Here is a 13927-nt window from a genome sequence, read left to right as displayed (position 1 = left end):
CCCCCCTCCACCCACCACAACAGACTTACTAGCTGGAGGCATCTGTGTCCAGCATGGTGAAGACTGCTGCCTGTTTAGTTTATGGCTGAATCTCTGAATCAGCGCTGAACCTTCAGATCCGAATTGGCTGAATTGAATTGGGACAGTGATTCGAATCACCGAATTGAATCACTGTCCCTCTGAATCAGCCGAATCCAAATCTGAAGCAAATACTTGCTGCTTTGCACAGGCCTACTGTGCATGTTCCTGTAACTTGCTGCTTTTTGTAATCTAGAGCTATTTAGTGCCTGCAGATATGTAAAGTGACCTCTAGATGTCTGACAGTTGCTGCATGTAAACAGTATAAGACAATGTAGATAGAATTTTGTTTCTGATAATTTTTTATTATATTTCAACAGGAGAAGCTTTCAAAGGATATTGATTACCTCATTAGTAAGGAGAGCCAGGTAAAAGGTCAGATTTCTGAACTGAGTCTCTTGATGAAAGAAACACAGGTAAGGATAACTCAATGAGTGGGTTTTTTGCTAGGTATCGTAATGGGGGCTCTTAATATTGGAGTACAGTCATGATTTACTTGTTTACTTTATGGAAATGTGCTGAAACTGAGTTCTGTGATTTTTTGGGAGGAGGGGATCTATCAGAACTTTTTATTTTGTGCATTGTATTTGAGGATGATATGAGTTAAACCTCCTTTGACAAAGGTACCTGTCAGAGCTAACTTTAATGGTGGGCAACATGGGAGACTGCCCAGGGTGCTGTGATCAGGGGGGTGTCATACACACATGCTGCCCAGTTCCTGGGCCCGTTGGATGGAGCCACTATGCGGCAGGGTATCAGTGGTGGTGACTTGGGGAAAGGAGAGGGAGAGGCATTGGGGTAGGGCAGAGGATGGCACCAAAGTACAAATTTGCCTAGGACACCGTTTCCTCTAAGGTCAGCTCTGGTACCAGTCAGGTGTCTGATAATGTCCTCTTGGACTTCTTCAGGGCAGGGGATGTCTTCAGTGTACAATAAGGACCCAGTCCAGATCAGAAGCGTTAAATGCTACTATAACATATTTTAAGAGGAAAAAATCTAAGACACAGACAGAAGTGCAGCTCCCTGTTGTAACTCATGGCACTTTACAGGAAATGCTCTGAGTTTCAATGATCCTCTGGACCCAACAGAAGTGTGCTTTTGAGTGCTGGGTGTTAGGGAATCCAGCTGTTGTTTAGAGCTGTTGCGAGACTGCAGCTGGTCTCCCCAGAGCCATGCACCTCTTCCCTGCCAGCCCTGTCTTAGGGGTTCCCCAGGTGGCGCTGGAGGATGGGGCGGGTGGATTGGAGCTTCTCCACCTCAGATGGCTTCAGTACTCCCTCCTGAGCTGGCTGAAAAAACATGAGACTGAACTCCCTCCGCTCACTTCCCCCCTCTCATTTTGAAAACAGTCCCCGGGGTGGGAAGCAGCCCAGACAAAAATTACTGAGGGCTCTCCATTTTGGAGTGTCTTCATCTGAACCCTTGTGCAATGAGGGTTCAGATTTACATGGGATTGGGCCCTTTTTAAAGCACTCTGCAGCCATTCACTTCTACAGCCATGACCAAACAGAGCACTTTCAGGGGCTAGATCAGGTGAAAATTGTCACATCTGCATGCACCTCTAGTCATTGTCCCCTGCATATTGGGAACCTGATTTGAAAAAAGGACATATTTAAGATCAAATAGGAAAAAAATGTACAGTAGTGCTAAGAAGAAAAATTCACATATAAGACTAGAAGCTAAACAGAATGGATGAGAAAGGAAGGCTGCCTCAGGTTGTAGGAATGTCAGATGCTCTTTGATTATGTAGTCTCTAGTTTCCATCTGATTATACAGTGAGAGTGTGGCAAGAATGAAAGCCATAAATCGAAGGAAATAAAGGAATTTCCTACTTGAGAAATTAAAGCTAGTATCTTTGTTGGGGAAACAGTATAAACTTAAAGAACAGAGGACATGTGGAAATTTTTAAATCCGTATTTTTCTGCCCCACAGTGGAAATAATTCTTTTGAATAATAAACCTGACACAAATGTTAATTACCACAGTAGGAAACTTTTTACTTGAAATATCCAAGTGCTGGAAAAGACTACGAAGTTGAGCTGTTGAGCTTTTATCACATAAATTAAAATGCCTAGTGGGAATGATATAGGGAGAGTTATGCTCTATATATTTCTGGGATGATTAGAGAAGTATCTTCTTGTTTTAATTTTTGACTATATTACCATTTTGAAGGGCTAATGACTATTTATGAACTTGTGCACAAAACTCCTTTCTCTTTTAATTAAGTGATTAAAAAATGGTCTAGTTGCCCATCAAAAATAACTGCATTGTTAGAATTTTTAACTGCTGTTTTGAAAATACTTCCCATAAGATTCCACAGCACTGTAGAATGAGTAAATCTTGGGGTTTTTTAATGTACTTTATTTCTTATAATAGTGCAATGGGGAGAGAGCTAAAGAAGAAGCATCTCATAATTTTGACAAGTTGTTTGATGTTTTGCAAGAGAGGAGATCATCTGCTCTCAGGGCAATTGATGCTTCTAAGAATTTAAGACTGGAGAAACTGCAGACTCAAATGGAGGAATATCAGGGACTTCTGGAAAATAATGGCCTTGTAGGATATGCTCAAGAAGTGCTTAAAGAAACAGACCAATCTTGCTTTGTTCAAACAGCAAAACAGCTTCATGTCAGGTATTTACATTTTAAAATGCACTTAAATTTTAGATGCACTTTAAAATAGTTGTCATGGCATGTGTTTTCAAATATTGTTAGGATGTTTGAAAAAATACTGGATGTAACTGATGCTTATTTTGCAGAGGCTAATGAGTCCAGGTTTATGGTGTGGGTAACTTACATTAAGTTGTAATGTAGAAAACACACAGAGGTGAACCTTTCTCTTGATTTAAATAATGGGAAATTCATCCATCAGAAAATGGTTAAGTCAAAAGGTATTTTGCCATATTAAGGGACTATTGCAAAGTTGTTGGGGCTAGATTAGATTATGCTATTACTAATTATTCACATATGTTTTGTTTCCTAAACTATTTTTATGGATGCTTATCTACAGACACCTCCTCTTGTCAGATTTATTGGGCTATTTTGGATTTATCATGTTGTAAAATGGATGACATTTGGGGCCAGAATTTTCATCTGGCTGTTGTTATTATACTGTGGTATTAAATAAACATTAGTATTTATTTATCTCTGTCGTTTTTTAGAATACAGAAAGCTACTGAATCTCTGAAGAGTTTCAGACCAGCAGCTCAAGCTTCTTTTGAAGACTTTGTGCTTGATACAACCAAGCAAGAGGAGACTCTTGGAGACTTGTCTTTTTACTCCAGTGGTAAGTTGCAGAAGTGATGGTACTCTTGCTTACTCTTTCTTGATCTGGGGATCAGTAATTAATGCTAACACTGGAAGGAGCCTATGTATTAGGAAAGGTTAACGGTCCACAGCCTTGGAGAATTCATTGTCTCCCCTTTGCTTCTCTCTGACCCTTGCAAAGCTATTTCCCTGCAAGAAGTGATAGAAAAGCTCTTTGTGGTGAGAGATGGCTCTGCTGTTCTCTCTAACAAAACATTCTAAAATTTCAGTCTTACTTTTGCAGTTTATAAAGGCAGCAAGAACATTTAGTACTGCTTCTGAAAGAATACTATGATGGAAGAGAGTTTTGATCATAATATGATACTGTTCAATAAGGGAGTGCAGGGGGAAGACCACTAAATATAGTATACATGTTAATATTGCAGGCTTAAGTTTTGGTAAATAAGCAGTAGAAACCTAAGGTAAACTAGCACTGAGAATTATTTTGAATAACCACAACAGACATTTGCTTTTAGAATTAAAACGCCGTAAAAGCTTGCTTAAATAGCTGTTTGCTAATAAGTTAGTATTAGGACAGTTTTTTATTGTTTGGAAGTGTTTCATAGGATTTTGGTCATATCTGGTCTAACTAGCAAGTTTTGATCCCTCAAGTGACAGGTAAGGGGCATATTGTGGTTTTTAAAATGTACTGTAGATACTTGACACTGAACTTAAAAAATAAGTACAGAAAACAGGAGGAACATTAGTAGAACATGGATTTGCAATGCCCACCCCAGAAAAACTCTTCGTTGCATTCATTGTAAATCATATGTCATATAGCCTTTGACCAATATATAAAACTTCTATTCCAGGTCTAGATGTACCAGAAATCAATGAGGAGCAGAGCAGAATGTATAATAAAGCTTTGATCAGTTGGGAGCAGCCAGGGAAGGCAGAGTTAGCTGATACCTATATCCTTGAATATCGTAAGCTTAATAGAGAAGAGGAGAATGCAATGTGGCAGGAGACTGAAGTCTGCAACAAAAGTAAAGTAATCTCCGACCTTGATAACAACAGCAGCTATGCCTTTAGAGTCCGAGGCTATAAAGGGTCTATCTGTAGCCCATGGAGTAGGGAAGTTATCTTGCACACACCTCCAGCTTCAGGTATAGTATGCTTTTTGCCTTGTCCATAAACAATTGTATCAATACACAGCACCTACAATTTCTTTCTAATGCAGCCATTTTCAATACATACTTAATTTTGTTACCGTCCTATGTGTGTACGTTCGTTGAAAGTATTATGTTCATGAAATAATTAAAGTTGCAAATAATTGTAAACATCCAATAGTAAGCAATCTACTGTTTCTTAAATTGTAATCCAGTAGTTTGTGTTTAAAAAAAAAAATTCCAAGATGTGCTGGCACAAGGAATAGGTTAAGTACCAGAAATGTGGTCAAATATTGTGCTAATATAAATGTTTGGTTTTTGGGTGGGTTTTTTTTAGTCTATAGTTTTCTCTTTGATGACAAGTGTGGCTACAACCAAGAACGTCTTGTGCTGAATGCAAAGAGAAACTCTGTGGAAAGTCGGGCTGGATTTCCTCTGCTGCTAGGAGCTGAACGTATCCAAGTGGGGTGTTACATGACTCTCGACTACATCATTGGAGACACAGGAATCACAAAAGGGAAGCACTTCTGGGCTTTTCATGTGGAATCCTATTCATACCTGGTGAAAGTGGGAGTTGCATCTAGTGCTAAAATACAAGAGTGGTTCCATAATCCCCGTGATGTAACCAGCCCAAGGTAAATGGTAGACTGTTGTCTAAGATGAGATAAGAAAACTAGGTGAGGCTTTTTGTTTTTTTTTTTTTCAGCCAGTAAATTAAAGTAATTTTTTTCCTCAGTAAATTTTTAATTAGTAGAACTAAGATGTGACCTTATTTCACAGTGCTTCTAATGTTTCCTTTCTCTTCCCTCATCGTTCCACAAGCTATGTACCTCTGTGTTTTCAGTCAGCCTGTGTTTTATAACCAAATGATAGAGGCTAAATTACCAGTTGGCGACACAGTTTGGTCCCTCACCAACATTAGGAATATTTGCAGAGTAGAGCTCACATGCCATTCTTTTTGGGTATGTATTGCTCTGCGGAAGAATACCATAGGTCAAATGCATAGGGGAGTCTGGAAAGTAATTCAGTTGCTATAACTTACACTTTCTGTCCTCACTCTTTTGTTTGGGTTCTCGTAAACTTTAATGTTAAGCCATTAATGCATTTCCTGGGAAGCTGAGTCAGAACTGGTATAGTGGGCCTGCAAGTGAGGCAAGTGACAAAGACCATTTTATTTAAGTGTAAGCTCCAATAATACATCCTCTACTGGAAGTTCACCATTCTTAAATCATTGTAGATGTTCAAAACTTGAACCGATAAATGGCTGTAAGTGGAGTTGTGATATTTGCTTATACATATGCCTGTTGGGTTTATTATTTGGAAGATAATCCAGAGATCACTTGGGAAGGGATGTCACTGTGGGTGCAGGTTTGTGAAAAGAATGATGTGGTCTTTTCTGGAGGTGCACAGATATATTGGTCCACGTAGTATCGGCACCGATAAAAAGGAAAATTTACCTTATCAGCAATCACCTTTTTTGGCTGGTGATAATGTCACCAATAAATGCCACTTGCATGTGCTCAGCTGCAGCATGCATGTGGGCAGGAATGCAGCCCAGTAGTTTGGAGACCAGTGTTCAGCTGGTAAGTCTGTGGGGGCATGAGGAGGGGGCAGATTGAGTCTCCCACAGTGAGGGAGGGAGAGGGGGCTGGGGTAGGGGCAGGGGCAGGTGCTGCCCAGCCACAGCAGAGTGCAGGATGGAGCTGTGGGCAGCTTGCCTGGGTGTGCAGGGAGGCAGGGAGGAGGGGTGGCTCTTGCTGCTGCGCACGCCTCCGGTGGAGTCATGGCAAGCATGTGCCCTCTGGATTTGTGCACAAGATGAGGGTGGACTGTGTGCTATCGGCTTGGGGCTGAGGGCTGCACCAGCTTCTTTCCAGCAGAGTGGCTGGGCTGGGGCTGCGCTCAGGGCAGGGAGGGCAGCAGCAACATTGGGAGGGGACTATGGGACGGCTACCACAGCTTTTGGGGTGGCTATAGCCCACCCCATAGCCCCCCTTCCCAGTGTCACTGCCACCACCTGCCCTGAGCGCAGCCCCAGCCCAGCCCCACTTCCAGTAAGAGGCTGGTACAGCTCCTGGCCCCAGCCCCCAGGGGGCAGCCCACCTTCACCCCGCGCACAAATCCAGGGGTCACATGCCCCCCATACCTCACCCCGGGGTGTGTGCAGCAGTGGGAGCCACTCTCCTCCCCCCGGTACCCCTGGACGAGCCGCCTGTGGCTCCATCCCGTGCCCCACCCTGCCCTGGCTAGGCAGTGCCTGCCCCTGCCCCAGCCCCACTCCCTCCCTCACTGTGGGGACCTTGATCTGCACCTCCATACCCTTTCCCCCCACAGATTTACCAGCCAGATGCTGTTCTCCAGGCTGCATATTGGCAATTGGATCAGTATTGGCCGATATGGCTGGTTGGCTGTTGGTATCAGCCCAAAAAATCTTTATCGGTGCACCCCTACTATTTTCATCACCTCTTGATATACGTTCTGCTTTTTCTGCACAAGGAAGCACCGTGGCAGTAAAAAAAACTTAATTTCCTATAGAGCCATATTGTAAACTTCCCTCCTCTTGTCAATACTCTGGTCCCTTGCTATCAAAGGGAAAACCTAAACTAATACCAAGTTATGAGATAATGGTTAGGAAAAAACAGTTATTGTGGTGCACATGTGTATTTTTAGTTATTCCTGTTGCCTTGCTATGTGCTGTTGAGTTAATGGTATTCTGCCTACTCATAGGTAATCAAGCAGTTGATAAATGAGTAGGTATGTCCCTCCCTTTGCCAGGCGTCTTCTCTGTAGTTTAACAGAAAGTCTTGATCTGGTTAGTATTAATTACCCTTGGGTCAAGCTGACAAACTGTTCTTCATGTTATCTTAGACATGAGGCTGAAAAAAGAGGAGGACAATTAAAATAGGCATTATTCCACTTATTTTTATATCCATTTTATGTATGCTGGAAGGATGGGGTGGTTTAAAATATAGGCTTGAGCACAGTGGTTAAATGTTAAGCTGCAGGCATAATTTTGCAGGCCCTTTACTGATCTGCTTCTAGCATTGATGCAGTTGGTCTCATTAGGCTGAGGAGGTTGTGCCAGAACTTGTTACTCAGTACTGCTACATCTATCTAGACTGACTTTGTTGTTGTTGTTTTAAAGGCATAGTGCTGATTAGCACAACATCTAGCATCTCTTAATCATTAGTGACTTTGGCTTTGTAAGAACTCTGTTGGGGATAGAACGACTTGACCGATGTTACAGATAAAGAAACAAACGTCTTATGACCCCTGCCACCCCCAGTGCTCCTTCCTGCCCATGGTAGGGGGTTGGACTAGATGATCTGTCTAGGTCCCTTCTGACTCATTGATTCTATGATTCTGTCAATATTGTGATTTTGTCCATGGTCTGTTTTAGAGCAGGAGACTGAATGCAGATGTCCTGTGTCCTAGACACAGCAACACCTGGAACTCCTTACAGGTAGATTAAAGCTAACAAGGATATTCCCACCAGTGCTAGTAACACCTCAATTCAGGGAACACCTACACAGCATGTCAGTTAGGATCTATTTTATCTAGCATAGATAAGGAAGGCAAAGATAAGCCAAGAGCAGGGGTTTCAGCACAAGCCAGCAATTGGGATTTGTGGCATGACTCATGCTGGAGCCTGTTCTGGTGTATGGTCTTTGTCGCCCTCAGCTGTAACCTAGCCTTGACTGATACCAGGGATATGCTAGCTGAGGTAGTGTCACACCCTCACTTGTATTAGAAATGTCTTGTGGTGCTCTGTCATCATCTTCTGATGATTTGTGCTATAAAATACTTGTTATAATTAGGGTCCTACCAAAATCACAATTTGCGGATTTTGTGAAATCTGGCATTGCCTGTGAAATCTGTAGGAAGAAAAAACCCCAAACTACTGAAAATAAAATATTGGCTCCCCAGAGGGAGCCGGCAGTCCTTAGGGTGCTGCGGCAGCCCACCGGGAAAGAGGGGGAGGGGGTTCTGCCCACTCAAAGGGCTGCTGGCAAGATGAGTGCTGCCCCAGCCCCTCACTGCTGATTGGTTGGAAGGGCTACCCATCATGTGGCCCTGTTGCTTTCCACCAATCAGCGGTGAGGGGGCAGGGCTGCAAGACAGGCAGTCCTCACAGCCAATAATAGGTAAGGGGCAGTGCCATCAGGACCCTCAGCTAATCAGAGGAGTGGGGGCACCACCATGCTCTGCCTGTGAAATGGCTGCCAGGTCCCACGTTCTGCCTGTGAAAGTGGTGGGCAGCTGTCCCAATGTCAGTAGATCCCTAGTTTTAGTAGATCATATTAAGAACTCTCTCAGCCTTTCAGATTTCAGACAGTGCTGCTTTTCTGTTCTAGGTATGAGCAAGACAGCGGTCATGACAGTGGGAGTGAAGATACCTGCTTTGAATCATCTCAGCCTTTTACATTGGTTACTTTAGGCATGAAGAAATTCTTTATTCCCAAGGCACCTACTGCTCCCAAAGATTCTGCCAACAGGATTCTTCCTATGCCGTCCTGTATAGGAATCTGCCTGGACTATGACAAAGGCAAAGTTGGATTCTATGATGCTGACCACATGAAATGCCTTTATGAGCGCCAGGTAGATTGTTCGGGTACAATGTATCCAGCATTTGCATTAATGGGCAGTGGAGGAATTCATCTTGAGGAGGCCATCACAGCAAAATATTTGGAATATCCAGATGATGTGTAGTGCATATCTCTACTAATTGCTGTTTTGAGATCAGAAATGAAAGCGGAAGGATCTGCCTTAGCATAAATTCTTGAATAATTACATCCTGTTTAAGTGTTCTTGTTGCACTCAGGCTTTTTGGTCTTATTTTTTTATGCACAAAACCGAACATGATCTACTCTCTTTACCAACTCTCTAGAGAGGACATCCTTCTATTCACTGTGCTGCCTTTTTGTTGTGTGGTAACCCACATTCCACAATTGTATGAAAAAAAAGTTTTATTAGCAACCTGATTGCTTTACTTGACCTAGGAACTTGCCGTTTGCAAGTTAAATCATTTATCTAGTTGGTACTGTTGACATCACATTCCATTTTTTAATGGAGTAAGACCCACATAGTTTATTTTATTGCTGTTATTTTCTGTATATGCTCTTCATTTTAAAAGAAGCCTGTCTGAATGAGTTTGAGCAGTTCTTGTAACTAAATCCTAAGCAACATTGAGGTTTGCACCAGTTGAAAGTACAAAGCACTAGGATATCACAACTGCAGTTGAACCTGGCTTGTATTTGAAAGGAGAAAATAATATTAAAAAAATGGTATCAGATAGCCTATAATCACACTAAGTGTATAAAATGATGACCTATAGAACTGGTGTATAACTCTTCTAGTAAGAGCTCTTACAATTCCAGGGTTTTAGTATAGACTGGATAAAATATATTGAGAAGTGCAATTTGTCTTGAAATATTTCATTTCATTGTCTGTGTAACTTAACTATGGGCATGTATAATAATGGTACCTGGTCTTTTTCTGGGCAAAAAATAATTGAATAATTGTCATAAGTGATAAAACATAAGCAACTTTTAAATTTAAATTAATTCAGGTATTTCTGTTAATAAATATTTTATAAGTTAACTTTGGATTCAATAAAGGAATGTTTTAATAAGAATAAGTTAGGAAAATGCACTGATTACGTTTGAGATTGGGTTTTTTGTTGGTTTTGTTTTGCCTTAAAGTGTCTTTAGTTTAAGTGTCTATTCCTGTTCCATTACACTCTGATTATTTGTGTGGTAATGACTGAAAGGAATCTGTGCAAAAATGGCTGAAGTACCTGCATTGTTGGTTTTAGTCTAGTTTGTGAAAGATGAACCTGCTGTGGAAAGTAATTCTGAAACAAATGTCTAGTGCTCTGTTTTGATTGTGATAGTAATTTTGCTGCTTCTGCATGGAGTAAGTTTACAAGCTGTGCTATCTAAGTACAAGTATATGAATTGGAATTTAAATATTGCAGCATTTTTGATTGAGGATATTGGGGTCATTCTGGATCATAAGCATAAAGTATATTAACTTTATTTTGCATTAATTTAATATGTACCACCTATGCAATAACTTTATTAGACAGGGGATTGATAGTACTTTAAAATCCCAGTATGTTTGTCAATTAAAGTATGATCCAGCCAGGGAACTTCTGGTGTATGCATTTCCTTATTTGAGTTGAACATTGATTGATTTGGCACTGGGTATTACTTGAATATTTCAGACACATTCAATATGATAATAAATGGTGCTTACTCCAGTTTAATAAATGCAAATATACTATCATCAGGTATATGGAAGCAAATGATTTATTTTTAACTACAAAGGGAAGAAAACGGTTCAGTGATACTTGCCTGTCTCTAAGTGTTTGTTTGTTTTTTCAAAACTTGTTTCTTCCTACAAAATAGCACTTTACAACATAGACTAAGCTAAGAATTTGTGGTGGTTGAGTGGATCTGTGCAATATAGTTGTTTTAAAACCATTGGTGACTACTGTGTGATCTCAAAGCTTTGTGCAGGTGTAAAAAAAATCACAAAATGTTTTTTTCATAATATATTTAAAGCTTTAACAGGAAGGCCTTGTTTAAAAATATTCTGTAATGTAAATGTAACTTCACTTTGGCTTTTTTAAAAATAAAAACTTAAATGTAATAGTTGGGTCACTTACATTCTTATGTCCTAGCTTTAAACTGTGTTGCTGATAGATGCAAAAAATGACTGACATTCTTAGTAGAAGTAATTTGTTCTGTTTTAACAACAGTAAATATCTGTGCATTATAACAGTATGTTAAGTACTCATGGAGCCCTGGTTATTAATTTTTTGGTATAGTGGATGAGTCTATTCTGGATTCTTTGTGATTGCTTTTTGTTTGAATTGTATGCCTGGAAAATTGACCTCCCCTAAGGTGTACACCATGAAAATCAGATGTTAAGAATTCCACCTCTATAAAGTTTCAGTACTTTCATGTTCTTATTTTGAGTTGCTCGGTCTCTCTCTTCTTCTTGGAGTCTCTTATATGCATCTGTGCCCACTGATGGCTCTAGTCCCAAATATACTGTATAATTGGTGAATTGTGAAAAATGTTAACATGGTCACTCCTTGGTCAGACATTTGGGTTATAGTCCTCTTTAGGAGTTGGGCTGTGTTCCTCACAATTAGAGCTGGAATCCATTGAGAACAAGGAGAGCCTGTCTTGCTAGAGTAAATGACTCTCTATGCCCTTCCAAGAAGGCACGAAAGTTGTTTGCTAAACTTGAACTATCTCAAAACAGACCATACTCTGTTACAGGCAATATTATGCTTTTCTTTGTGGAGTCATTTGTGTTAATATGTTGTAATTCTTTGTTTAAATAGCCTTAACATACCTGAATTAGGAGAAATACCGCCCTAATAAAAATGTTAGGGAAGGGGACACGGTTGTGTGAAAGTCACTGTTTGTATGCTTCCTGAGAGGAGCACAAGGAAGTGGAGGTAAAGCTTACTGGCATATTATAAAGCATATGCTTTGAGGGGCATATTCAGAAATTTCATGGTGTCTAACTTTTTTTTACTCTGTAACAGTTTCATTAATTCATTTTTTTAAGACTTAGGAAAACACCACTATAAATGCCTGTCTGTGTGAGAGAGAGCTAATATGAGACTCTGGTGCACATTGAAAAAAGTCGCTTTGACTTGGCTTGAAGAACATTTTTAGCTCCTTGGCACAATAATAAGGCTTTTTGTGTATTTATTGCCCAACCATAAACATTACACTTGGCAAATCCAGCTCTGCATGAAAGGATTCACTTGTTTAGCTGGCCTGCCTTGTTTGACAGGCTCCATTCTTGTGAATTTGTTTTTTTTTTTTTCCCTCTCTTGCTTCTACTTTCGATAAAGGAACTCTTTAGACAAAAAGTGTGTGTCTGTGTGTAGAGGATGGGGGAACAGTGCTTTTTAAGTGATCTGAAATGTATACAGCTGGGGACATATCTCCACCTTTCCAGCTGTCTACTTCCATACTCAGATGCTACCAGGAATTCTGATGGTCCAAATCAGTGCTGTGCCCACGTCACTCCTCCTTTCTTGCAGTGTTAGGAGTCTTTATTCCTCTTCCCTAAGTCTATGTGGGAGCTGCAGCAGAGAAAAGAGCGGGAAGCAGAGCTGCCCTGAGCTGCTGGGCTTTTTTTTTTTCCCTTCTCCCTTTAGAATAATACTGTGGTGGGATAACTGCCTTTATACACCAACCCTAGCTGACTGCCAACTCCACTGACCTGACTTCTGGTGCATTGCAAAATCGTATTAATGCAATTTAAATTGACCATAAGAACTGGAGTAAAACTTAATTTTAGCCACTTTCTGTATCAAAACAAAACAGAAAAGCATAGGCAAAGCCATATTTTTAAATTTAAGTAGTAAATTAAGATGAGAACTGCTTGTGAGCTATGACCTCTGCTTAAGAAATACTAGAAATGAGTGAATGCTAATTATGTTTAGACTCTTATGCTAGTAACCCTATTACCCACTTAATTACAAAGTATACAATGAAGTGCTGCTGTTCTTCCATCAAGCAAGGGAGAACTCTTCAGCTTCTTTCTCATGAAATGACTAGAAAGACCACAAAATAGTGTGAGCATACTTCTGAATCAGTTAGTTCAGGCTGGCTATAACACTTCTGGCTATCCACTAGCACAAATGTCTTAGGTGCTTCTAATTACTATTGAGATCCATATCCAGGGTTTTGCTCAATACAGAGACCCAGTCTGCAATACAGTGTTCTGTTGGGAAAGGGTTTAGATTGTCCACATTCAAAGGTACTCATCGGGGGCAGAGCCTCGCCTTTTTGTGGTCAGAGTGATTTCATTTCTCTCTTGGAGATTCTGCCACCATCTGGCAGCCAGCAGTAGATACATGTAGGCACTGTCCCTTCCGCTAGCTTTAGAGAGCTCTTTAGTAGTCGCTGTTCTCCCAGACAGCGCTTTGTGCTCTGCTAGAACAGCTGCTGTATCAGAGCCATGCACGTCTTGGGGAATGACCAGGATGTGATTGGTCAAGGCTTGGCTATAGAGGGTTACAACTCAGGGAATCAGGAGCAGACAGGGTCCAGACTAAATACAAGAGTCAGGATTAGGAGCACATGGGACAGGAGACCAAGTTCAGTAAAGTACTAAAATGTTGCTAGTCAGGGGGGCTTGGGGCAGGTGATTCTAGCTGTAAGGGACAAGGGTGCAGGTGATTACTAAACTAAAGTCAGGAGCCCACTGTCAGAAAACAGGTCTTGACTGGAATCAAGACGGGGGTGAGAGAGGTGTGGGAAGAAATCAGGAACTGTCAAGTCTAGAGCACAAGGAGCGAGGAGCTGGAATCAGGACTCTATGAACAGGGAATCAGAAACCCAGAGCTTGGGGTGCTACTTTAAACTCTGGTAGGAGTGACTCTACTGCAGGAAAAGAGGAAAAG

At 41.0% G+C, this 13927-nt stretch overlaps 1 protein-coding gene across 1 annotated transcript in view; it reads left to right on the top strand.

The window, feature by feature from the left end:
- Positions 1-11464, top strand: part of TRIM36 (tripartite motif containing 36) — a 63734-nt gene extending 52270 nt beyond the window's left edge. The window contains exons 5-10 of the mRNA XM_019516977.1: positions 399-494; positions 2454-2707; positions 3235-3359; positions 4192-4485; positions 4826-5123; positions 8844-11464. Of these exons, the coding sequence (XP_019372522.1) occupies positions 399-494; positions 2454-2707; positions 3235-3359; positions 4192-4485; positions 4826-5123; positions 8844-9198 (1422 nt within the window). The 3' untranslated portion in view covers positions 9199-11464. The remainder of the gene's footprint in view (positions 1-398; positions 495-2453; positions 2708-3234; positions 3360-4191; positions 4486-4825; positions 5124-8843) is intronic.
- Positions 11465-13927: the final 2463 nt, after the last annotated feature.

This window comes from Gavialis gangeticus, unplaced genomic scaffold (genome assembly GCF_001723915.1).
Source record: "Gavialis gangeticus isolate Ggan-Ray unplaced genomic scaffold, GavGan_comp1, whole genome shotgun sequence".
Classification (NCBI taxonomy): Eukaryota; Metazoa; Chordata; order Crocodylia; family Gavialidae; genus Gavialis; species Gavialis gangeticus.
The sequence above is the reverse complement of the archived record's forward strand: the minus strand, read 5'-3'. Positions and strand labels throughout refer to the sequence as shown.